At 44.0% G+C, this 27,198-nt stretch overlaps 1 protein-coding gene across 2 annotated transcripts in view; it reads right to left on the bottom strand.

Annotated features, from left to right (window-relative positions):
- Window positions 1-27,198, bottom strand: part of ANKRD10 (ankyrin repeat domain 10) — a 226,293-nt gene that overhangs the window by 141,656 nt on the left and 57,439 nt on the right. For both annotated transcript variants that reach the window (XM_033948976.1, XM_033948975.1), the window contains exon 3: window positions 9,399-9,490. In XM_033948976.1, coding sequence (XP_033804867.1) covers window positions 9,399-9,490 — 92 coding nt within the window. The remainder of the gene's footprint in view (window positions 1-9,398; window positions 9,491-27,198) is intronic.

Below are 27,198 nucleotides of genomic sequence, written 5' to 3'. Positions count from 1 at the left end.
AAAAAAAAAAAAATAGTAATATATTGCCAAAGGATATGGTCAACATTAACCTGGAATTAACAGTCAAACTGACAAGCTAAAAGAACAGCAATCTCCTGGAACGGATGGTATACATCCCAGAATACTGAAAACTCCAAATTGCAGATCTATTAAGTCTGTAACTTGGAATGTAGGCATTTTTAACACAAACTTTTAAAAAGGGCTCTGGGGTGATCCAAGAAGCTACAGAATGATGAATCAGACATCAGTGCTGGGCAGAATTATGAACATAATAAAAAATGGTTTATTGGGAGAGCGCCACTAGGAATTTAGCCCTTAGCCTTACCAATCTACTACAGTTTTTTTTAAAGGCATATTACAATGTAGATTAAGTTGAGCCAGTCAATATAGGGCTCCTTTTACAAAGAGGTACTACTGATAATAGCATGAACTGAATGGGCTTCTTCACATTCAGCGTGCTGCTAATTGATAGCACTTTTTTGTAATGGGAAACCATAGTCTATCTGAATTTTCAAAAAACTTTTGATAAGTCACTACTCCTGAGGAAATTAAAAATCCATAGGATAAAGTAGCAATGTCCTAGTTAAAAAAGACACAAAATGAGTAGTTTTAGAAGCCCAGTTTTCTCAGAGGAATGTGAATAAAGGGATTTCTACAAAGATCTATTCTGGAATCGGTGCTTTAGAACATACTGGAAAAGGGAATGACAAGCGAGGAGACTGAATTAGCAGGTGACAATTAAAGCTGTTAATTGCCATGCAGACTGAGAAATTTCAGGACAAATATTGGGAGCCTGGAAAAGTGGGCATCTAAGTGGAAGTTTAGATTTGATGTGGATGTGTAAAGTGATGCACATCAGTAAGATTAATCCAATTTTACAGGTACACAGTACTAGAAGTCACCACCCAGGAAAAGCATTTTGGTTTTGCTGTGGAAAATATATAGAGTCTTCTGCTCTGTATGGCAGAAGTCAAAAAAAGCAAATACTAGGAATAAGGAAATAAAACAGAGTATTGTACTTTAGTGCCTGTATCACTCTATGATGAGATTGTATCTTGAGTACTAGGTGCAATTCTGGTCACCACATCTCAAAAATGATATTGGAATTAGAAAAGGTACAGAGAAGCATGATCAAAATTATGAAAGGCATGTATGTATGTATAAATTTTAATAAATGAAAATGAAATGAATTTAATATGAAGAAAAACTAAAGAAGTTAGGACTCTTCAGCTTGGAGAAGAGATGGCTAAGGGAGATATAAATAAAGAGTTCTATAAAATTTTGAGGGGAGTGGAATGTATAAATGCAAAATGATCATTTACTCTTTCAAAAAAACAAAAAACAAAAGACTAGAGGAATAAGCTAAGCTATTAAGTTAAATAGTAGTAAGTTTAAAACAGACAGAAGAAATATTTTTTCTCATAACAGAGCAGCTCTTTGCTAGAGCATGTGGTAAAAGCAGATAATAATAGTTAATGTGTTTAGAAAAGTTTTGGACAAATTTTTGGCATAAGTCAATAAACCGTTATTAAGGTAGACCTGGGGAGAGCCACTGTTTATCCCTAGGGACAAGTAGCATGAAACTTGCTACTTTTTGGGATTCTGCTAAGTACTTGTGACATGGTTTGGCTACTGCTAAAAATAGGATGCCTAACTAGAAGGACCTTTGGTCTGAGTCAGTAGGTCAAACTTTTTTTTTCTCTTCTTTTCTTTTTAAATAACATAAAAATAGGTAATGATTGGTCATAGGGGACAGGATAAGATTTTGTCACTTGCCAAGACCTACAAGTCTTCTCCTGTCAAAGCCTGAACCAAAAGAAATATTCTGACCACACTCTACCACCATTGACTTTTCTTCTGAGTGTTAGGACAGGAATGCTGCACAAAAAGTATCTTTCTAGATTTCCATTTTTTCCCAGACTGAGAAGAATAGGGGCATTATTAAGCTTAACATTCAGGGAACACTTTAAAAGGCTATTATTTTCTGTAGTATCTTTGATATAGCTCATTAGGAAATGAATTCTTACTTTGTCTCTCTTATAACAGTAAAACCTTCTTGCTTTATGCCAGGTTCTTAGATCTTTTACCCAAATGCCAACACACACAAAAAGTTCCCAACCTTCTAAGTGCAATGGAAAGTTTCAGAGACATTTATCAACTACCCAATCAGAGCCATCCCTTGGCTGAACAAGGCATCATCTTTTAAAACATATGCTGTATATGCCAACAAACTCTGCAGCTACTTAAAATTTTAGAAAATCTGAAGCCAGGCGTCACTCTTTCCAGGCCAGCTTCTAGTCTGTACAATTTCCAAGACATTTTTAAGTTATACTCAAAATATCACAACAGTTAATTGGGTTTTCAGGATATCCGTCATGAATATGCAATAAATAAATCTGCATGCTTTTCATACACAGTCATTGTGGATACCCTAAAAACCTAACTGGTTGCAATATCCCAAGTACAAAATTTGGGAGTCCCCTGGTAAGGAAAAATTATGTTTTACCTGCTGATCTCTTTCTTTTAGTTTCACCAGAACAGACTAGAAATGATGGGTGTTCTGTACACCCACCAGCAGATGGAGACAAAGAAATAAAATAGCTCCATATGTGCAGGGATAGAGTATTTCTACTGTCGAAGCAGTCCCTCATCACTTCTGAAAGAGGAGTTAAACAAACAAAATTTAGCACTTTTACAGCTCAGGTACTTTACAAAGACCATCTGTTGTTGGATGATAACGTAGCAAAGCTAGCAGAAGATCAACCTACTGTTAAAGATAATGAAAAGTTAGAATATTTAGAAATAAACTACTGCAGGTGGTGAACCTTTTGGTTGTCAATGTATCAAAAGCCAGCATATCTCATCTAAAGAATTGTAGAAGACCAACCTAATAGCTGAAAAAAAATAGACTATTAAGATGAAATCATAATAAAAGGTCCAGGTGCTGTAATATGCTAACTTCTTACATGTCTACAGACAGGAAATGAAATGAGAAGGAAAAGAAGTTGAATTGTTGACTGAAAATACATGTAGCAAACCAGAATTCAAAAAATGAATGAAAAAGGTCAACCTATTGACTGAAAATGAAGCAAATAAGTGAAGATCTCTCAGATGGATGAAATTTACATCTAGCCAAAAGAATTAGGAAACATATTGACAGAAAGAAGAAAACGTAAAGGATATAAGTTAAAGTAGATGAATAACTGGAGATATGCCAGGTTGGGTTTCTGGACTGGCCGATGAGACTCAAGAAAACAATATTAGCTAGTAAAATAATTTTTCCTGACTGACTGGCTTTTACCAGATTAGTCCAGAACTTGTCGGATGTAGCAAAGCAGGGTAGCCAAGCAGAGGAGGAGAAGCCTAATGGTTAGCGCAGCAGCCTAAGAACCAGGGGAACTGGGTTTGATTCTGGCTGCAGCTCTTCGTGGCTCTGGGAAAGTCAGTTAACCTTCCTTTACCCCAGGTACAAAACATGTACCTGTATATACTACATAAACTTCTGATTGTAACTTCAAAAAGGCAATATATATCAAATTCCATTCTGTATCCTTTACAGCTGCTAACATGAAAATTACAAGGGCTGATTGAAAAGTAACGAGACTGCCTCTGTTTTTCTTTCCAAGAAGTAGATGTGGCAAATGCTGTACTGGTTTTTGTGAAACTCATACATTGACATTTCTGAACCAGCAGTTGGGACTGCCATTGTCTTCATTGTTGGCTTACAGCGAGAGGAAGAACTTCGTATGTTTTGTCATAGCAGATGAGGAAGACATGTTTGTGAGAGTAAGCCAGAGGTGTGGGATTGAATTTTGTATTAAACTCAGAAAAGGTGGTAATAAAACTCTTGAAATGTTACAGCAAGGTGGTGAAAAAATTTGCTGTGCTCCATACTCTCAGACACCATGGCGAAACGTACGAAGTTCTTCCTCTCGCTGTGACGAAACAACGAAGACTGCGGCAGTCCAACTGAAGATTCAGAAATATCGATGTATGAATGAGCTTCACAAGAACCAGCACATCGTCGCCACATCTACTTCTTGGAAAGAAAAACAGAAGCAATTTCATTACTTTTCAATCAATCCTTGTATAATTTCCAGGGTATGGAGCTCTACAATCTTGCTGAGGAAGTCAGCCATCCTAGCTCTTCCATAACCAAAAATGTAGTCAGAAAAATTGGAGATGAACCTAGAAAATTAAGATGAAGTAGGGAACTAGGATGTTGCTTAACTCTTTTACAAGTACTGTATAGGCAATGAACTTCTCACTAATAATTCCTATGAAGAAACTGACAGAAACTCCAAAGAAAAAGAACTGAACTGAAAAAGTCTGCCATCTGCAAGGAGGAAGGCTTAACAAGGTCCTAAAGCAGCACTAGGAATCTTCTGATTGCTAAAGAATATTGAAGCTTTCCAAAACCAAACCAACCCTTTACACAGAAGATATTCAATCCAAGATTCTAAGATTGATCCTAGAAGTTTAACTAGAGCAGACAAATCATTAAGCTGTGTCTGAGATAGAAGCCTGCAATGAGAAGGAAAATCATAGGAAGAAAAGAGGTACCTTGCAAAGCTTGCTTGTAGGACAATATAAAATGTTACAAAGCAGAAGGAGAACGATGAGAAATCTGTTGCAATGAATTGACCTCTAGAAGATGAAGCACGTAAGGCAGGTTTAAAAAAAACAAACCACTGGAGCAATAGGGTTTCCCCTATTGGATCTTGGTAAAAGTACCATCTCTACCAATAATTAGAGTAGAAAGAGGAGTGCTAAACAAGAATGAAACTCAAGAAACTGCATGCAGCCTATCCAGCCAGATTCTCCTACCAAGCCTGTGAAAACAGCAAGCAAGAAAGACCCCTGGAGGAGTCAACTAGAAAAGCTAGAAGCCACCCCCACATACACAGGAGTTAAGATTGGAGAAACACCTGCCTCCAGCTGCCAACTAAGCAGAAAAATAGGATTAGTAAAAAGCCTGCAGGAGTAGGGAACTCAAAAACTCAATCTTTGTTATTGAAAGAGACTGCATAAGTTCTTCCTGGGGTTTGTTTGGGTTTTTTAAATCAAGGCAGAAAAGAGCCTATGCTCCAGTTGAAGACATCCTATAGCTAAATGTTGAAACATGAGAAATCAAATGGAGAACAAAGCAGGGGTATTAGAACAATCCATGAATATAGAAATCAAAGACTGTAGACTTGCTGGAAAGTTACAGAATGTACTAGAGCCAGAAAAAGATCTCACCACAGTCCAGGATACTAGAAGCAAGTGAAGTGACTAACGTTCTAGAAGACAATCAGTGGTAGATAATGAGACTCCTGCAGCTTATGAAACCAGTCTGCCTAGACAAATGCAATTGGGAGAACTATAAAGCGTAGAGAGAACTAGATTTTTGGTGTGCAGACATCTTCAAAGGAGGAACCACAAGGTGGAAGGAAAAGGGAGAGCAAGGATAAGCCGCAACCATCTTGCACGAGAAGACTATAAGCAGATCATCCAAGAGAAGGAAAGTAGCCTATAATCGAAGGGCATGATTGGCAAGGACTAAAGTGGGGGTTTCTGCACCAGTGTTAATAGCTTCCAGGCATATGCAGTCTTAAATTTGTGATCCTTAGGTTAGGAAAGCTGCCTTCCCCAAAGAGCCATGCTGTCTAGCGAGTTTGGAATCTAGACATGGAGGAATTTGCATATAAAGAATGCAACCCTTGGATGCAGTTCCACTTACGAACAGAACGATCAAGTTCTTTTATAGATGGCTACGTTTCTATGTTTGGTTAGAAATAACCTGCAGCCCCAATACTGCCCATGAGGAGACACTAAAAACAGTCAGTACTGAGGATTTTACCCATCAGAGAAAAGAACAAGAGAGAAAGCATGTTATGCATAATGGAATCATTGGAAATAGAGAGAAGAAATGTCAGATTCTAGGAGCCAAGACATACTAAGATATAGAAGCCAGACAAAATGAATCCATTATGCTTCCCTCTATTGCAATGTTCTTCAATGCAAGACCCGGAAGCCAATGATGGCACCTGAAGTCCTCTAGGGCAGCCCTCCTCATCATTCTGGCTGGTTTTCTGCTATTCTTTGCCTTTCTATCCAAGCTTATGACACAAAGAGAAACGTGGATGGGAGGAAAAGCCACATGCTTGAAGAAGACATTTCTAGTAGAAGAAGAAAATGTATTTGGAAATGCTCATCTTCAGCATACACACAATAAAAAGTTTGAAGACAGGATGGTGGGGTAGATGTCGCTGACACACACTGGTCAGCAGTGTCACATGAGAAGATAGTTGGTGGCTCTCCTTCAGCTCAGTTGGATTCAAAGTGGCTCTAGCTTAAAAATAAATAAAGACCACTGCTCTATTGGGTGTCCTATTTTGCAGGAAAAAAAACATAATATGAGGAAATATCTTTTGCTATACAGCCACATGGATGTAGCAGCTGAATTAAATTTATATGAAAATGGCTGAACTCTCAGCCTGAAGGTTTCTCCCGAGTCCTAATGAGACTTGCTAACTAAAATGATTTCTAACCGCAGAACTATGTAGAGAACTTGGTGACTAAACTGTCTCCATAGGAAGAAAAATATAGGAGCTTAACCTACTGACTGTATCTCAGTTCACAAGGGAAAAAATTACCATTACTCCTCTTAACATATGCTGCAGAACACCGCTCTCTGGAAAACAAAGAAATAAATATACATGAAAAGCAGTTCAATTTGCTCCTGTGAACTAAGTGACCCCTTCTTATACTGAACCCAAAAGGTTGCACCACAGGGCAGAGCTTAATGAAATATAGGAAAGTGAAAAAAAATTAGCTACTTGGTACGGAAAGAAAATTCCTTACAAAGGAAAGGAACCTGTAAAGTCTAAGCAAATGGACAGTAAAACAACTCTGGTCGCAAACCAGTACCAGGCTAAAGGAATAGACACAGTTCCCATCACAGAAAAATTCTGTTATGAAGTAGTAAAACAGATGCCAACTTTGCCCTCCCGCCAAAAGAACAATCATACTAACAAGCCTAGCACTAGCACATTGCTCCTACCACTCAGGAAGTAACTGGGATTTGGACCAAGTGCATCCTAGACATTTATATTCTGCTTCAACCTTTCAAAATGTCAAGCGGAAGTTTAGCTCAATTTGACCAGGGCAATGGTTCAGAAGCCTGCCAGACCTAACCAGCCCAAAGAGCGGCACAATGTACTTCATACCATTCACTAAAGACAGAAAAAATCTGAATATCTTTACCTAAATAGTGCCCTTAAAGGACAAATTACATGGCACTATTTGATTTCTCTATCTCCATTCACTGGTAGGCAGACAACATCCACAAGTTGTGACCCGGTCTGGTGTAGATAAGGAACATAAAAATAGCCTTACTGGGTCAAGCTCAGTAGCTCGTTCTCATGGTGGCCAATCCAGGTCACTAGTACCTGGCCAAAACCCAAGGTGTAGCAATATTCCATGCTACCCCTGTGTCTTTCTCAATAACAAACTATGGACTTTTCCTCCAGGAACTTGTCCAAACCTTTCTTAAAACCATTTAACAGCCTTAAAGATGTATGCTGATGACAGTCACTTGTGATAAGAGTCTAATGTTAAAAAGATCTCTTCAAGGTCTCCTTATAAAGATACAGTCCTCCAACAGAACAGCCTTGCATCTGAGCTGTCAGTGACCAGGCTATCTAACTTTGGAATGTAGCCACACAACATCATTTTTTAAAAACATACTGTAGACTCATTAACTTGAATAAGTACCCACAGCAGCATCTTGTCCATCCAGATTAATCAATCCCTTCTGCAGCAGAAGGCCCTTTTCCGGTCAGCCTAACCTTCTCTTTTTCAGTAGTTCCTTAGTCTCCAAGTTATATATTAGCAACTCAAGCAAAAACCCAACTTCTACCTCAATAGACAGCCCACAAAGTGACTCCAGAGAATGACACACAGAACCTCTTGTAAAACTGGGGACATATGCAGATGCCTAGCCTTGGTTTTTGAAGGCTTCTCTGTTGGGGAAGAGGGGTGCCTCCTAGGGAAACTGTCTGAAAAGGTTTGAGTTCCCCCAGGCATTTTAGGTTTAACCAATTCAACACAAGATCCATCCCTTCATATACTTATTTCTGCAGGCATACTATGTGGCACTGTGGTGTTTCCTTATAGTTAAAGCTCCCATTGTGAAAGCAAATAGGAAGGTTCCAGGGCCAGAAGAATGTAATTGGATCTTATGGACTGGGCAATGGTTCAGTTACTCGTCACCCCCTAAGCTTCTTGAGTTTTTCAATCTGATGACAAAGGAGCATACAGATACCTGTCAAAGATTTCTTCTGCCTGAGAAGATAATCTTCTGCCAAGTAACTGTTTCCTCTGGGTTCAAAGCCTCAGCACCATAAATTTTGAGAACCTTCCTTCCCTATGACAAACCAGTTCAAGTACAAAGCATCAGCTTCATGGCTCTTTCTTCATCTGAAATTTGATCTGGCCTTTGAATTGTACCTTGAATCTCCCAACTCAAGGTCTTTTCCTATTATTGGGAGTCTGTAAATCCACTCTAAACAGATCGGCGTTAAGAATAGAAGGCAAATAACAGCACACTGCCTAGGCGACAGGCATCATTGGAGGAGCTCTAGCCAAGTATCAGATGTACATCAAAGAGTTGTAAACTTGACCTGTAAATCCCCAGCAGCTGGTACTGAACTCTATGGACACAGAAGCAGGTTAGGCAATACTGAAATACTTATACTTTTAAAAACACACCTTTTAAAATAATAAAACAAAATTTTCAATATCTATAGCAAACTATTATTACACTATACACTTGTGGTGCCTAGTTTTTGAGTCATAGATGACAACTTGGGTAATATCATACACCTTCAAAGAAAATTAACATGGTAAATGCATAGTACTTAACTACAAAAATAAAGAGACATGGTTAATCATAAGCAAACAATTAGCATTTTCTATTTTTAAATTTAGTTTCTTTACAGATTTACTATAATTTGTACAAATCAATTATTTCACAGTAACTATAAAAGGCTCAATCCAGATGGGAAATTTTAGGCCACACAGAATGCCTTATGCATGTGTCAATGCCAAATCAGGCCTATCAAAACGATCAATTTACAACCTATGAGCAAAAAGCACCATGCAAAGTCAAGACTTCCCCATGGACTGAGTTCTATTATTACCAGAATATTGTAAAAGCTACATTAGTGTGTTACAAAAGAAAACAAATGTAGTGAACAAAACTTGCAAATATAAAAAAGTTACATGCGTCATGTGCCAAACTACATTGTAAAAATCAGTGCAGCAACTGTTTAATACTAATAACTGCACTTTACATATATAGTTAAATATAAATACTTAGTGTTTTATTTCGCCTGAAAGAAATAAAGACTTACTTGATTTGAGCTCCATGAGTTACAAGGGCACTAATGCAATCCATGCTACCAGATCGTGCTGCTTTATGAATAGGAGTTTCACCCACATAGTCCTGCAAAGAAAGAAGTTATAATCCAAACAGCTTATGCATTCAGATCAATGACAAAAATTTTGACCCATTTCCCCCACCCCGAAAATGAAATGCTGCTCAGAATAAAGAAAAAGTATGACGAATTGGAGGTCTTTTGTTAATTAAAGCCAGACAATGACCAAACCTTCCCTAAGGTGCCAGATAAAAAGCGTGCAGCAACCCATGAAATATTCAGTTCTTTCTTAAAAAATGTTCACATATCAATGTCAAATCTTTTTCTTATTTATCTCTTGAAAAGAAAGTGATGTAATTGCAGGTAAACAACAAAACTTTTTCTTGATTTATTCTTGAAACAAAAGATACCCACAAAAATGTATATTCTGAGGTATAGATTAGGACACCCTCACATATCCTTCCACTTAAAGTGGCTCAAATCACACACAGGTGTATCACATCAGGTACACATGATTAGAACATCATTAACTCAGCATTTTGAAGGAGGTTTGCCCTATTTAAACCTCAGACATTTAGCTTGGTGTGCTCATGACTGCTGCAGTGAGAGTGAACACCACAGTGAGATCAAAAGAGCTGTCTGATTTAAAAAGATCTCGAAAGAATTTGACATTAGCCATTCCACAGTATGGAAAATAGTGTACAAGTGGAGGACTTTCCAAACAACTGCCAACATGCTCAGGTCTGGCCGTCCAAGCAAGTTGATCCCCAGAGCAGACCACAAGATGCAAAAAGAAGTCTCCAAAGACTCAAAAATGTTATCACAGGACCTACATCAGGTTCTTGCTAATGTTGATATGAAAGTGCGTGCCTCTACAATCAGAAAGAGACTGCACAAATTTAACTTGCATGGGAGGTGTGCAAGGAGGAAACTTTTGCTCTCTAGGAGAAACATCAAGGCTAAACTGTTGTTTGCGAGAGAATGTAGACAAATACCAGGACTTCTGGAATATTGTTCTAGAGAAAGATGAGTCTAAAATGGAATTATTTGGACACCAGAAAAGGACATGTTTGGCATACGCTAAATACAGCATTCCAGGAAAAAACCTCATACAACTTGTGAAGCATGGAGGTGGAAGTGTCATGGTTTGGAGATGCTTTGCTGCAACAGAACCTGGCCAGCTCACCATCATAGAATCCACCATGAATTCTACCATGTAACAGAGGGTGGTTGAGGAACATGTGAGACCATCTGTAAGAAAATTAAAGCTGAAAGTGAACTGGACCCTGCAACATGACAATGACCCAAAGCATACCAGTAAATCTACCAAGGACTGGCTGAAAACTAAGAAATGGAGAGTCCTGGAGTGTCCAAGACTGATCTTAATCCCACTGAGATGTTGTGGGGGTGATTTGAAAGCGGGCTGTACATGCAAGAAACCCCTCAAACATCTCACAAATGAAAGAATTCTGATTGAGGAGTGGGCCAAACTTTCCTCAGACCGATGTTAGAGACTGGTAGATGGCTACAAGAAGCTTCTCACTGTAGTTATTTCAGCCAAAGAGGGTAACACTAGCTATTTGGGTGTAGGGAGTCCTAATTTATTCCTCATTTAGAATACACATTTTTGTGGACATCTTTTCTTTCATGAGTAAATCAAGGAAAATATTTGTTGTTTACCTGCAATTGCATCACTTTCTTTTCCAGAGGCAGCTGAGAGAAGCAGAGTAACAGGAGGCGAGTGGAGGGGGACAAGAGAAGCCCAGAAGAGGGGAAAGCAGAAGAATCAGGAGCAGCGGCAAGTTAGCTCCGCCCACCCCAGATGTCATCTATCTAAGCTCCCCCCTTAAAAGGGGAAGGGCCAATGGCGCTCAACCGTTCGGCGCGTGTCAAAGGCGCTCGCCTTAGCAAGAGGGCCTTCAGAAGGGGCGAGTCACTGCACGAGCAGCAGACAGAGAGAGAGAGACAGAGAGGACACCAGCAGCAGACAGAGAGAGAGAGACAGAGAGGACATCAGCAACAGAGAGAGACAGAGAGCGCACCAGCAGCAGAGAGAGAGCGCACCAGCAGCAGAGAGAGAGAGAGCAGACACCAGCAGCAGAGAGAAAGGGAAGCAGATGAAATCCAGAAGATGAGCTTTCCGGTGTTCTGCACAGTCTGTCATATGTATGATTACCTCCCCTCGGGGAGGCAGTCATATGTATGCGGTCGATGTCAGGAGCTGAAAAGCTTGAAGAAGGAAGTTAGGCAACTGAAGGACAGGATACAGGAACTGGAAGGACTTCACATCGCAGAAGGCCCAATCAGGGCAGCTGAAGACTTCACGAGAGAGAGAGACACATTTATGAACAAGTCAGGGAGCTCGAGGAGGCCTAAAGGAGGAGGGTGGAAGAACACGATCATCAGAGGAAAGACGAAGATACACCCACATGGAATGGAGAACAAGAGGAAGCTGACTCCAAGGAAGAAGAAACCCACAGAGGAATCCTGCAGGAAGGGGAGGCAAGGTCTTGCCAATGCCTAGAAGAAGAAACAGCGAGGCACACCGAGGACATAGACCTGCGACCGGAGCAAAAACTGAAGAAGGGAAAGTCTGCAATCCTAGTGGGAGACTCAATCCTAAGGCAAGTAGATAGCCACATAGCAGGAGGGAGAGAGGATCGACTAGTGACCTGCCTCTCAGGAGCAAGAGCAAAAGACACTGTCGACAAAATTGAAAAGATCCTAGAAGGAGCAGAGACAGAAGAAACTACAGTGATCATCCACATCGGGACAAAAGATGTCAGCAGGAGAGACTACAGTAGAAATGCACTGATCGAACAGTTCAAGATTCTGGGAAGAAGTTGAAGATGAAGACTCAGAAGATAGCGTTTTCAGAGATTCTACCAGTACTGAGGGCAGTTGTGAAGAGGCAGACGGAGCTACATTCAATAAATGCATGGATGAGGAGATGGTGCAAAGAAGAGGGGTTCCACTTCGTGAGGAACTGGACGTTTTGGGGCAAGAACAAGCTCTTCAGGAGAGATGGACTGCACCTGAGCGCGGCAGGAATTAGACTTCTAGCAAACAACGTCAGGAGAGGAATAGAGCAGGCTTTAAACTAAGAAAAAGGGGAAAGCCGACAGTTGACCAAGTGTCGACAATTCGGAAGAAGATATCCCGAGAGGATACTGAGTGGGAAAAATGCTGGGAAGACACGACAGGCAAAAAACAAGAGTTGACAAATCAAGAAGAGGATGATAGCAAGATCGTAGCAAAGGAAAAGAAAATGAAGGCAAAAAAAATATCAGGACTTAAATTGCATGTATACTAATGCAAGGAGCCTAAGGTACAAAATGGGAGAACTAGAAGTCATGGCCAAAAAAGAAAACTTAGACATCATTGGGGTCTTTGAAACATGGTGGAATGAAAAAAACAAATGGGACATAGCACTGCCGGGGTACAAACTCTATCGCAAAGATAGGTCAGGTCAGAAAGGAGGAGGAAGAGCCCTATACATAAAGGATAAAATACACTCGACCAGAGTGGACACAGCAGCAACGACCAACAAATTGGAATCACTATGGGTTAAAATACCGGAAAGGAATGGGCCCGAGATAATGATGGGCCTGTACTATCGTTCACCTGGGCAAACTGAAGCAAACGATGAAGAAATGAAAGCCGAGATGAAGCGAGAATGCAAAAGCGGTAACACGATTGTTATGGGAGACTTCAATTATCCCAGGATAGACTGGAATCTTGGAAACTCAAAATGTGCTAGGGAGGCCGGATTCCTGGAGGCTATACAGGACTGCTTCATGGATCAGCTTGTCAGAGAACCAACGAGAGGGAATGCCACTTTGGATCTAAGAGGCTAAGAGGACCTGCAAAAGAAGTGGAAGTAATGAGGCCGTTGGAAAACAGCGATCACAATATGATCAAGTTCAAAGTTGAAGTAGAAATATCAAAGGGGAAGAGAACCACAGCGACTACTTTTAACTTCAAGAAAGGAAACTACGAATCGATGAGAGTAATGGTAAGGAAGAAACTTAGGAACAGCTCAAAGAAATTGCAGACTAAAGAGCAAGCCTAATCTTTATTCAAGGACACGGTGAGGCACAAAATCTGTATATCCCCAGATTTAGAAAAGGATGCAAAAAGAGCCGAATAAAAGACCCGGCGTGGATAACTAAAGAAGTAAAGAAAGCGATAGGAGATAAGAATTCATTCCGGAAATGGAAAAAGGACAAAACCGAGGAAAACTGGAAAGAGCACAGGAAGCATCAAAAAGAATGTCACCTCGTGGTTAGAAGAGCAAAAAGAGAATATGAAGAGAGGCTAGCCAGGGAAGCACGAAATTTCAAACCGTTCTTCAGATATGTTAAAGGGAAGCAGTCGGCTAGGGAGGAGGTGGGACTGCTGGATGACGGAGATAGGAATGGAGTGGTGAAGGAGGAAAAAGAAGTGGCAGATAGACTAAACAAGTTCTTTTCGTCAGTATTTACAAAAGAGGGCACATCCAATGTGCCGGAACCTGAAAAAATCTTCAAAGAAGATCAAGCAGAAAAATTAACATCCATGGATGTAAGCCTTGAAGACGTACACAAGCAGATAGATTAAAAACTGACAAATCTCCGGGCCCGGACGGAATCCACCATAGGGTATTGAAAGAGCTAAAGGAGGAAATAGCGGAACTACTACAGCAGGTTTGTAATCTATCCCTGAAAATAGGCGTGATCCTGGAGGATTGGAAGATAGCTAATGTTTCGCCCATCTTTAAAAAATGATAGAGAGGTGACCCGGGGAACTACAGACTGGTAAGTTGACTTCGGTTCCGGGGAAGATGGCGGAAGCACTGATAAAAGACAGCATCGACGAGCATCTAGAAAGGAATAAACTGATGAACACAAGCCAACATGGCTTCTGCAAGGGAAGATCTTGCCTAACGAACTTATTGCACTTCTTCGAAAGAATTAACAAACGGATAGACAAAGGGGACCCCATAGACATCATATATTAGATTTCCAAACAGCCTTTGACAAGGTACCCCATGAACGCCTGCTACAGAAACTGAAGAACCATGGGGTAGAAGGAGATGGATCAAAAATTGGTTGGCGGGTAGAAAGCAAAGGGTGGAAGTGAAGGGCCACTACTCGGACTGGAGGAGGGTCACGAGTGGTGTTCCGCAGGGGTCGGTACTCGGACCGCTGCTGTTCAATGTATTTATATATGATCTAGAAACAGGGACGAAGTGCGAAGTAATAAAATTCGCAGACAACACCAAACTATTTAGTGGAGTTGAGACTAAAGAGGACTGTGAAGATTTACAAAGGGACCTGAACAAACTAGAAGAGTGGGCGATGAGATGGCAGATGACGTTTAATGTAGAGAAATGTAAAGTCTTGCATGTAGGAAACAGAAACCCGAAGTACAGCTATACGATGGGAGGGCTGGTAATGGATGAAAGTACCCAAGGGGGTAATAGTGGACAACACAATGAAGCCGTCGGCACAGTGCACAGCAGCCTCTAAGAAGGCAAATAGAATGCTAGGTATTATCAAGAAAGGTATTGCAACCAGAACGAAATAAGTTATCCTGCCGTTGTATCGGGCGATGGTGCGCCCGCATCTGGAGTACTGCGTCCAATATTGGTCGCCGTACCTTAAGAAGGATATGGTGATACTTGAGAGGGTTCAGAAAAGAGCGACACGATTGATAAAATGTATGGAAAACCTTTCATATGCTGAAAGATTAGAGAAACTGGGGCTCTTTTCCCTGGAGAAGCGGAGACTTAGAGGGGTCTTGATAGAGACTTACAAGATCATGAAGGGCATGGAGAAAGTGGAGAGGGACAGATTCTTCAAACATTCAAAAACTACAAGAACGAGAGGGCATTCAGAAAAATTAAGAGGGGACAGATTCAGAACCAGTGCTAGGAAGTTCTTCACCCAAAGGGTGGTGGACACCTGGAATGCGCTTCCAGAGGGTGTGATAGGACAGAGTACGGTTTTGGGGTTCAATAAGGGATTAGATAATTTCCTGAAGGAAAAGGGGATAGAAGGGTATAGATAGAGGATTACTATACAGGTCCTGGACCTGATCGGCTGCCACATGAGCGGACTGCTGGGCGTGATGAACCTCTGGTCTGACCCAGCAGAAGCACTGCTTATGTTCTTATTTGACATCAATATGTGAACATTTCTAAGAAAGAACTGAATATTTCATGGGGTGTCCTAATTTTTTCACATGATTGCATGCTGCCCTATCAAACGTAACAGGACCAATGGTTTTAGGTACTATCAAGTCTGCAGTTCTGGGCAGCAACAGTGGTTAAAATAAAACAAGCGTCTTGTTTCTTCCAAAGAATACATTATCGAGATCTTTAAGTCTGTCCCCAAACGTCTTTATGATAAAAAACACCAACAATTTTAGTAGCCTTCCTCTTGACCGACTCCATCCTGTTTATATCTTTTTGAAAAGTGTGGTTTCCAGAATTGTACACAATATTCTAAATGAGATCTCACCAAAGTCTTGTACAGGGACATCAAAACTACCTTTTTCCTACTGACCATACCTTTCCTTATGCACCCTAGTATCTTTCTAGTTTTCACCATCACCTTTTCAACCTGTATGGCCACCTTTAGATTATAATAAAATATAGCCCAGCAAAAATAAGGAGGAGGAGTCAAAAAACTAATGGGATACAAAAAAAGACCAGCTCTGACAGCTCCAAAGATTTTTTGCACTTGACACTTTGGACACACTACATCGTGTACCGATATCTAAACTATCAATTTGCTTGGGTAGCAAGTCATCCTGTGGGAATCTCAATGTGTAGGAAATTCACTTGTGGTTATCCACAATATATGTGCACCCTACAGTGCACTGCTGGGTCTCCCCAAAACACCTTCAGCGCTAACCCGAGTGAAGATTCCCACAGGCTGACTTGCTACCCGAGCAAATTGATGGTTTAGATACCAGTACACGATATAGTGTGTCCTGAGTGTCAAGTGCAAAAAATCTTTGGAGATATCGAAGCTGGTCTTTTTTTGTATCACCTTTAGATCATCACATACTACCACATCCAAGAAGCGTTCCTCTTTCGTGCACAAAGTTCTTCAGCCCCTAAATTGTACCGTTCCCTCAGGATTTTGCAACCCAAATGCATGACCTTGCATTTCTTAGCATTAAATCTTAGCTGCCAAATTTCAAACCATTCTTCAAGCTTTGCTAGGTCCTATCTCATGTCTACGCTAACAGATTTTGGTATCATCCGCAAAGAGGCAAATCTTACCTGACAGCCCTTCAGCAATATCATTTACAAAAAGGTTAAAAAGAACAGGCCCAAGAACTGAACCTTGAGGCATACCACTGATAACATCCTTTTCCTCAGAGAGATCTCCATTGACCACTACCAGGATACAACAACTCAAAGTCTTACAAAAACAAGGCAAAATAATCCTATTGTTGAACGCTTAATGGCAGAGAAGAAAATGACAATCTCTGTAAAAATTTAAGTGCATTATTGCACAGTGTAATGAAAGCTAGATTTTTGTGCCAATAAAGTCTGCAATGAGTTTAAGTAGTGTTTCAATAGGATGGAGAACCCTTGAGCAAATTACCGTCTAAGTACTTAAAACAATACTCATACAACTGAACTCTGAGGATTTTCTTAAGAGATCAGACTCCACAGGTGACCCTTGAGGGAAGGAATGCTGGCCTAGTGCCTAACCCTCAGTAAGCCTGGTTCTAAGAGAGAGGTTATAGAGGAACTGCATTACAGATAACTTTTACAGGAACCTGTGAACTACTGACTGCTTTCTTTTCTTTCTTCCAGGTGTAAGTACTTCTGCACCACAGTATGGCCAGGAAACATCGTATCACCAAAGCTGCTGCTCAGGTTACAACTTCTGTCTCTGTGCACAGAAAATGTTATCCAGGCAGAGGGAGTAGTTCCATGTACAAGCAGTCTTCAGCTTGAATCCCTCATGAAGGAAGTAAAAAAAACAAAACAAAACAACCCAAAAAAAACCTGAGAGAGGAGGTGGTAAGCATCTGTAGAATGAGAGGTACATCGATAAAATGGTTCTTGAGGCGTCAAAGATTTCAAGAAGTGCGGAAGAAGAGGCTGTGCTGAGGGAAGGCAGCTGGACTCAGATTATGGAACACTGCAAGATTGGTACTGTGACTCCCCCTGCCCTTGAACTGAAGAACCAGAATGCTGCCCAGGAAGTGGAGGAGATGAGAGCATGCCAAAAAGAGGAAGGACCAAAGCTTGAGATCCCAAAAGATTACTGGATCTGTGACCACTAGGAGGCTTAAGGTAGTGGTAGAGCACAGTTACTTACCATAGCAGGTGTTATCCAGGGACAGCAGGCAGATATTCTCACATATGGGCGATGTCACCGACGGAGCCCCAGTACGGACACTTTAAAAGTGCATAGCCACTTTAAGATTTCAGAAAGTTCGCCTCACATGTGCGAGTGCCTTCCTGCCAGACGTAGGCGCGCAGCTCCTCAGTTCAATAATCAAGCTAAGAAGCCAACCAGGAGAGGTGGTTGGGTTCTGAGAATATCTGCCTGTTGTTCCTGGATAACACCTGTGCTTTATATCCCAGGACAAGCAGGCAGCATATTCTCACATGTGGGTGACCTCCAAGCTAACCAGAATGCGATGGTGGGGACGTCATCGCCACGGATGGGAGCTTGAACTGAGAGCTCCGTTCGGGCCGGCGAAATAACTATCATTTCGGTGTGTAAACGGCGCAAATTTTTCGTCCCCGGGGGCTGGTGAGGTGTGCGAAGCCACTGTGAACACTATGGCAACGCGAAAAAAGTTGCCCGGTGACAAACCCGGCCAGTGCACGATGGAACAGGTGCTGAGCCGGGCTGCACGTGGCAGCATGGGCCCTGAGCCGTGCAGCGGAGAGGCGGCGAAATTGAGCGGGACCCTAGCGGCTGTGGCTGACATGATCGTGGACCCAGTGCAGGAGAGTACATCGATGGACCCGCTTACTAAAGCGGATATGCAGCGATGGATTGCAGAGGTAAAATCTGAAATCTCTGCGGTGGCGGTACAGGTTCGGGAGGCGGTGCAGGAGTTGCGCACTGACCTGGTGGAGGTGGGCACGAGGGTCGAGGTGGTGGAGATGCGCATGGATAGCTGTGAGGACAGTGTAACCGGAATGCAGAGATCACTGGAGACGGTGTCTGCGGATTACCAACTTCTTCTGGATAAGGTCGAGGACCTGGAGAACCGCACCCGGCGTAATAATCTGAGGGTGCGGGGCCTACCAGACCTGCCTGAGTTTAAGGATGTTCGTGCTACTACTATCAAGCTGATTAGGTGGCTCCTGCAAGATGACACCCTGGAGCCAGGACTGGAGCGGGCTCATCGCGCGCTGGGACCCCAGACACTGGATCAACCAAAAGATATAGTGTTGTGTCTTCAGAGCTTTGTCCTTAAAGAGAGGATCTTCCGCAGAGCCCGGGAGATGGGCACGGTCACCTGGGAGGGTCACCGGCTGGAGTTTTATCAGGACCTAGCTGCTGGCACGCTCCAGAAACGGCGGGCGTTCAGAGAAGTGACCAAGGCTTTGCAGCGCAGCAATTTGCGCTATCGTTGGACTTATCCTTTTGGAGTTGTTATTACCATCAACGGAGTCCACACCAGAGTTTCCACTGTTCGAGAGGCTCGTGGGCTGTTGCAACAAGCGGGGATTGAGATCCCTAAGGAGGCTGTTCCGGCGGGAGGTGTGGTGCCTGGCCAGGGTGGGCGTCCTGCCTCCTCCCGCTGGCAAAGAGTGGAAAATGGATTCCGAAGTGGGAGGGGCGGCCGAGGGGGTGGACCCCCTCTTCGGGCCACTGCTTCTTCCTCGAGTGCTCCCCCCTGAGAGCTGACTGACTTTACTTGTTTGTTTATTTTTTTTTTTTCCTGTTTCTGCTGCCAGTTTTATGTCTCGGCGGGGGGCCATTGGACTCCCCCCCCCCCCCGAGGGAATGGACTGTTGAGTCTTGCCCCGTGGGAGAGTGTTTTGTAGGGGGTATATCCTACCTGGTTCGGGATGAGGAGGGTGGAGGAAGTTGAGGGTTCTAGGTTTGTGTTATATGGGGGGTAATGCAATGTGGGGGAGGGGAGAGTGTGCATTATAGCATGGGAGTTTGGGGGATTGGTGGGATGGGAGTGGGGGATTTTTGTATACACCGTTTTTGATAGTTGATGTTTGAGTGTGGGATGTGTGTAAGGGGCCATGGAGATGGTTCACTTCTTTGTAAGTTGGTGGGAGATCTGAAGACTCTCACTGTGGGGGAGGGGGGGAGGGATGGGGGGAGGGGGGTTGTGGGGACATATCTGTTGGGGTTGGGTTTGCATTGTCATTATTTTATTTGGAATATGGGGGTGTTTAAATTGGTTTCTTATAACATTAGGGGTCTCAATTCCCCCAACAAGAGAAGGGCCTTCTACAGGGAATTGCTCGGTTTGAGGGCTGATGTCTGCTTTGTCCAGGAAACACATTTACTGCAGTCCCATGAATCTTTGGTTGGGGATCACAGGTTCCCGCAGGCCTTTTGGGCTTCCCGGGTGGGCACTTCTAAGAGGGGTGGGGTGGGAATTCTTATTCGTAAGGGGATCCGCTGTGAGGTGCGTAGGGTGGTGAGGGATCCTCAGGGCAGATACATCATGTTGGAGGCTATGATTGAGGGGGGTCTTGTACTCCCTGGTAAATGTCTATGCCCCTAATGAGGGTCAGGGGACCTTCTTCCGTGAGTTGGTCCCTCGGATCCTCAAGTTTAAGGGGGGGGCCCTGGTTTTTGGTGGGAATTTCAATCTTACAATGACCCCTCATTTGGATAACTCAGGGAGGGCGGATCATTATGGGAGAAGGGATCGTAAACTGTTGTGTGAGGCATTGGCCAATCTGAATGTGGTGGATTGCGGGGACTACTCCGGAGGGTGGAGTCCGTGGGGATTGAGTCCCTCACGTGGTCGGACCATGCCCCGGTGTGGTTGCGATTCCAGGGGGTGGGTGGAGGCTCGAGACGGAAATTTTGGCGTTTCAATGATAGTCTTCTAGATGACCCAGAGGTGGGAACACAGATTGAAGGGTGGATACAAGAATATCTAGATGTAAATGTGGAGTGTGGAGCTTCGTTGGAAGCGGTTTGGGAGGAGTTAAAGGCTACCCTTAGGGGCAGGTTAATAGCCCTGTCGTCGGCCCGGCAGCGTAAACGGCGGGAGGATGCGGCGGACCTGTTGATTATAATTGGTAGGTTGGAGAGTTTGCATAAGCGTTCCCCTTGGAATGTGGAATTGCGGGAGCGCTTGTTTCAGGCCCGTAGGGATCTCCAGGCTTTAGACTTGGACAGATTGCACCATAACTTACAGCTCCTCCAACAGAGATATTTTGAGTTTTCTAATAAAGCTAGTCGACTGGTTGCACATCGTCTTAAGGTGCGACAGACGCGCAACCAGATCTTTTCGCTCCGGGCGGCCTCTGGGGAAGTGTTACAGACTGAGGATGCTATCCGTGCACGTTTTGTGGAATATTATTCTCAACTCTATACCCCGGAAGTTTCAGGGCCCTCACAGGACCAGGACGCTTATTTAACTTCAGCAGAGTTGCCCCGGATTGCACAGGCTGATGTGGTGAGGTTGGACCGCCCTCTTACATTGATTGAGGCTCGTAGTGCGCTGCGCTCTATGAAGCTTGGTAAGTCACCTGGGTTGGACGGTTTTACCGTTCGGTACTACAAACGTTTTCAAGATCTGCTGCTGCCCCCTTTGTTGCGTTTTCTTAACTCTTTACAAGGGAATAGTGCCCTCCCCTACTTCATGAGCTTGGCGGGCGTGACAGTGCTGGCTAAGGAGGGGAAGGATCCCCTCCAATGTGCTTCCTACAGGCCGATATCCCTGTTGGGGGTTGATACTAAGATCTTCACGCGAATTTTGGCGGACCGATTGATGAGTTGGATCCCTCGGCTGATCCATCCAGATCAGTCGGGATTTGTGGTAGGCAGACAGGTGGGTGATAATACTCGTAGGGTCTATACCTTGTATGACTGGGCCAGGGGGGGGGGGTGAGAGAAACGGTGTTTTTGTCTATCGATGCTGAGAAGGCGTTCGATAGGGTGGCTTGGCCTTTTTTATTTCAGGTCCTGGAGTCTGTGGGTCTGGGTCCACGAATGCGGGATTGGATTCGGGTCCTATATAGTGGACCTCTGAGTTGCATCAAGGTGAATGGTGGTTATTCGGAGACTTTCTCTCTGGCAAGGGGAACACGTCAGGGGTGTCCCTTTCCCCGCTCCTTTTCGCTTTGACGGTGGAACCCCTGGCGCAGCGTGCGGATGAATCCGGATATTAAAGGGGTCACGGTGCCGGGAGGGGATTTTAAGTTGGCTTTGTTTGCGGATGATATTTTGTTTACGGTGGAAGACCCTGCAACTTCCTTGCCGGCTATATTGCGGGAGTTGGATATCTATGGCGAGGTGTCAGGATTTCGGGTCAATGTTGGTAAATCGGAGCTCCTCAACATTAACTTGCCTGCTGACCGGGTTTCCTATCTCCGCGACCGGTATCCGTTTCGGTGGGTTCAGCGTTCTCTGCGATATCTCGGGGTTTATTTTGGACCGCCGGGAGTGGAGTTATATGACCTCAACTTTCCTCCGCTCTTTCGTCGCATTCGCCAAGATTTGCTTAATTGGAAAGATCTGTATTTCTCTTGGTTGGGCCGGGTGGCCATTGTGAAGATGATGATTCTGCCTCGTTTGTTGTTCTTATTCCAGGTATTGCCTCTTTGGGTGAGTAGAAAAACATTAGAGGGGGTTCAAAGGCATATCTTTAATTTTATTTGGGCTGGTCGACGGCCAAGGGTGAGTAGGAAGGTCTTATGTATGGGGAGAGGGGACGGGGGTTGGGGGTCCCGGATGTGGTGAAATATTATCAGGCTGCTCAGCTGCGCGCCCTTTTAGAATGGCAGACGCAGACGCCGAAACCGTGGGTGGAAATTGAGCAAGGGTTAAGTGAGGGGGTACCTTTGTTACATCGGCCGTGGGTGCCTGGTAGGGCACGACTGGTAGGGAGGGGTATCCTCGGTAGTGACTTCTTTGAGGGTCTGGAATCAGACCAGAGCTTGTTTATTGGGGAGTAGGCGACATTCCTGGTATACTCCGTTGAGACACAACCCTGACTTTCCACCAGGAAGGGATGGGGGAGTGTTTGCAGACTGGGAGTCACGGGGCTTAGTTTGTGTGGGACAGTTGTGGGATCCGGTTCTGGGCGGTGTTAGACCCTTTACGGAACTCAGGGGCAAGTATGGGTTTGGGATAAGGGATTTGTTCCCCTACCTGCAGGTTCTCCATTATATCAGGGCCTCGGGTCTTCTGGGAGACTTGAGGGGTGGTAAGATGCCCTTTGAGCTGCTATTGGGTCCAGTGCTTCGGAAGGGAGCTCTCTCTGCAGTATATAGGTGCCTTAATTGTCGGGGGGCTCCCCTTCCCTACATGAGGGCTTGGGAAGATGATTGTGGTTCAGCTATTCCCTGGGACACTTGGGGTGACATATGGTCGGAGATCTCCTCGGCAGGTATAGCTGCTTTGCTAATCGAGAATGGTTACAAGGTCCTCTTTCAGTGGTACTATACCCCTCAGGTTGTGGCTCGTTGGCAGGGAGGTGCGAGTGACTTATGTTGGAGGGGCTGTGGGGAAGTGGGTACATACTTTCATATGTGGTGGCAGTGTGGGCAGGTGTGTGGATTCTGGACTGAGGTTTTTGTTCGGGTGTCCCGGATCTTAGATGTCCAGATACCGGCTGATTGGCGACACGCCTTGTTGTTTTGGCATCAATTGGATTTGGCTTGGGGTGACTCTTTATTTTGTAAGTTGGCATTCATTGCTGCTAGATTGGCCATTGCCTCTCTGTGGAATCAGGCGCTCCCTCCCACGTGGGCCCTGGTGGAGCAACGCTTGCTAAATTGGCAGAACCTTTATCACTTAACGGCTTTGCGTCATGGTAAATTACATGACTATGCTCATATCTGGCGTAGTTTTCGGGCTTCTGTGGGGGTTTCTGGTAGGGGTGGCTAGGGGCTTTGGGTTTGTTTTGGAGTAGGACTGGATGGGCGATACTTGGGGGGATCCCATAACCATATTCCTTTTCATGTTTTGGTTTCTGTTTGGAATAGATTGTTACTCAACCTTATTGAGAGATGTTGGTATTGTGCTCTGTCCCTAGGGGGGTGGGTGGGGGGGTATGGGCTGTGATTTGGTGGGTATTTTTGATTGCTCTTATTAGTCTGTGGGACTTGCACATGTTTCTGTTGTTATTTTGGAGCGAGGTATTTTGCTCTATGTATCTTTGTTCCTGCGTTTCCTGTGAAATTGTACTGTTTGGAGTGTATTTCAATAAAAGCTTTTCATTGGAAAAAAAAAAGAATGCGATGGTGGGAGAGTTGGCATTTAGGAAAATAAATTTTGTAATACTGATTGGCCAAAGTGCCCATGCCATCTGGAAAAAGATTCCAGACAGTAATGTGAGGTGAATGTGTGAACCGAAGACCAGGTGGCAGCTTTACATATTTTCTCAACAGGAGTAACATAGAAACATAGAAGATGACGGCAGAAAAGGGCCACGGCCCAACAAGTCTGCCTACTCTAATGACCCACCCTCTAATTTCTTCCTTGAAGTGATCCCACATGCTTATCCCATTTTCTCTTAAAATCCAGCAAGCTGCTGGCCTCAATTACCTGCAGTGGAAGACCATTCCAATGATCAACCACCCTTTCAGTGAAGAAATACTTCCTGGTGTCACTATGAAATCTCCCACCCCTAAGTTTCAACGGATGTCCTCTCGTTGCCGTAGGTCCTTTAAGGAAAAAGATATCCTCTTCTACCTCAATACTGCCCATGACATATTTGAACGTCTCAATCATGTCTCCCCTCTCTCTACGTTCCTCGAGTGAGTATAGCTGCAACTTACCCAGCCATTCCTCATATGGGAGATCCTTGAGTCCTGAGACCATCCTGGTGGCCATTCGCTGAACAGACTCAATTCTCTGCACATCCTTTTGATAATGTAGTCTCCAGAATTGTACACAATATTCCAGATGAGGTCTCACCATGGATCTGTACAACGGCATTATAATTTCGGGCTTCTGGCTGAAGAAACTTCTTCGGATACAACCCATCATTTGTCTAGCCTTGGATGAAACTTTCTCCTCTTGATTGGCAGTCTTAATGTCTTCACTAATGATCACTCCCAAGTCTCGTTCTGCTGCAGTTCTTGTTAAGGTCTCACCATTTAGGGTGTAAGTTCTGCATGGATTTCTGCTGCCAAGTTGCATGACCTTACACTTTTTGGCATTAAAACTTAATTGCCAAGTTGAGGACCAATGTTCCAGTAAGAGTAGGTCCTACATCATACAGTCGGGCACTGTGCTTTTGCCTACTATGTTGCATAGTTTGGCGTCATCGGCGAATAAAGCACAGTTACTTACCTTAACAGGTGTTATCTAGGGACAGCAGGCAGATATTCTTGACTGATGGGTGACAGCACCGACGGAGCCCCGGTACAGACAATTTTAGAGTGATTGCACTCTAAGAACTTAGAAAGTTCTAGCTAGGGCGCACCGCGCGTGCGCGAGTGCCTTCCCGCCCGATAGAGGCGCGCGGTCCCCAGTTAAGATAAGCCAGCTAAGAAGCCAACCCGGGAAGATGGGAGGGACGCAAGAATATCTGCCTGCTGTCCCTGGATAACACCTGTTACGGTAAGTAACTGTGCTTTATCCCAGTACAAGCAGGCAGCATATTCTTGACTGATGGGTGACCTCCAAGCTAACAAAAAAGAGGGATGGAGGGAAGGTTGGCCATTAAGAAAACAAATTTTGTAAAACAGATTGGCCGAAGTGTCCATCCCGTCTGGAGAATGCATCCAGACAATAGTGAGATGTGAAAGTATGAACTGAGGACCAAGTAGCAGCCTTGCAGATTTCCTCAATAGGAGTGGAACGGAGGAAAGCTACAGATGCTGCCATAGCTCTAACTTTGTGGCCTGTGACAGAACCTTCCAGTGTCAGGCCCGACTGAGCATAACAGAATGAAACGCAAGCAGCAAGCCAATTGGATAGGGTGCGTTTAGATACAGGATGACCCAACTTGTTAGGATCAAAAGACAAAAACAGTTGAGGAGATGATCTGTGAGGTTTAGTGCATTCAAGATAGTAAGCCAAAGCACGTTTACAGTCCAAGGTATGCAAAGCCTGTTCACCTGGATGAGAATGAGGCTTTGGAAAAAATACAGGTAGGACAATGGACTGATTAAGTTGAAAGTCAGACACAACCTTAGGAAGAAATTTGGGGTGTGTACGTAGAACCACCATATCATGGTGAAAAACCGTGAAAGGTGGATCGGCCACTAGTGCATGCAACTCACTGACCCTCCTGGCAGAAGTGAGAGCTATCAGGAAGACCACTTTCCAAGTGAGAAATTTGAAATGTGCTGTGGCCAAAGGTTCAAAAGGAGGCTTCATTAAAGCGGAAAGAACCACATTGAGATCCCAAACCACAGGAGGGGGCTTGAAAGGTGGTTTTACATTGAAAAGGCCCCTCATGAATCTAGAAACCAGAGGATGAGCCGAGAGGGGTTTTCCATGAACTGGCTCATGAAATGCAGCAATGGCACTAAGATGAACTCTGATAGAAGTAGATTTAAGGCCAGAGTCAGACAAGGAAAGAAGATAGTCCAACACCAGTCCCACTGCCAGAGAGATGGGATTATGGTGATGTAAGAGGCACCAGGAAGAAAACCGAGACCATTTCTGTTGATAACACTGAAGAGTGGCCGGTTTCCTGGAAGCATCAATGATAGAACAGACAGGCTGAGAAAGGAGTGAATGAGCCGAAGTCAGCCCGAGAGAAACCAAGCTGTCAGGTGCAGAGACTGTAAGTTGGGATGTAATAGGGACTGTTGATGCTGAGTAAGCAGAGAAGGAAACAGTGGAAGAGGTATGGGTTCCCTGCAACTGAGTTGAAGTAGAAGGGAGAACCAATGTTGCCTGGGCCACCGTGGAGCGATGAGAATCATGGTGGCTCGTTCCCTCTTGAGCTTGAACAATGTCCGCAGCATGAGCGGTAGAGGGGGAAATGCATACAGGAAGAGATTGGTCCAATCCAGGAGAAATGCATCGGGTGCCAGACGGTGAGGAGAGTAGAGTCTGGAGCAAAACAGGGGCAGCTGATGATTGTGAGGAGCTGCAAAAAGGTCCACTTGAGGAGTGCCCCATTGGGCGAAAATGGACTGAAGAGTCGTGGGATCGAGAGTCCATTTGTGAGGAAGGAGAATTCTGCTGAGATTGTCCGCTAAGGAATTCTGCTCCCCTTGAATGTAGACAGCCTTCAGGAATAAGTGACGAGCTGTCGCCCAAGACCAAATCCGTTGGGCTTCCTGACACAACAGGCGAGAGCCCGTCCCTCCCTGTTTGTTGATGTAGTACATTGCAACTTGATTGTCTGTGCAAATGAGTAGTACTTGAGGAAAGAGAAGATGTTGAAAAGCCTTGAGGGCATAAAACATCGCTCGGAGTTCCAGGAAATTGATGTGGTGTTTCGTTTCCTGAACAGTCCAAAACCCCTGAGTTTGGAACTCGTTCAAGTGAGCTCCCCAGGCATAGGGGGAGGAATCTGTGATGACGACTAGTTGATGAGGAGGTAGATGGAACAGTAGACCTCTGGATAGATTTGAAGATGTCAACCACCAAAGAAGCGACTGTCGAAGAGACGAGGTCACAGATGTGTTGTGAACAAG

This window comes from Geotrypetes seraphini, chromosome 6 (genome assembly GCF_902459505.1).
Source record: "Geotrypetes seraphini chromosome 6, aGeoSer1.1, whole genome shotgun sequence".
Taxonomy (NCBI): Eukaryota; Metazoa; Chordata; class Amphibia; order Gymnophiona; family Dermophiidae; genus Geotrypetes; species Geotrypetes seraphini.
The sequence above is the reverse complement of the archived record's forward strand: the minus strand, read 5'-3'. Positions and strand labels throughout refer to the sequence as shown.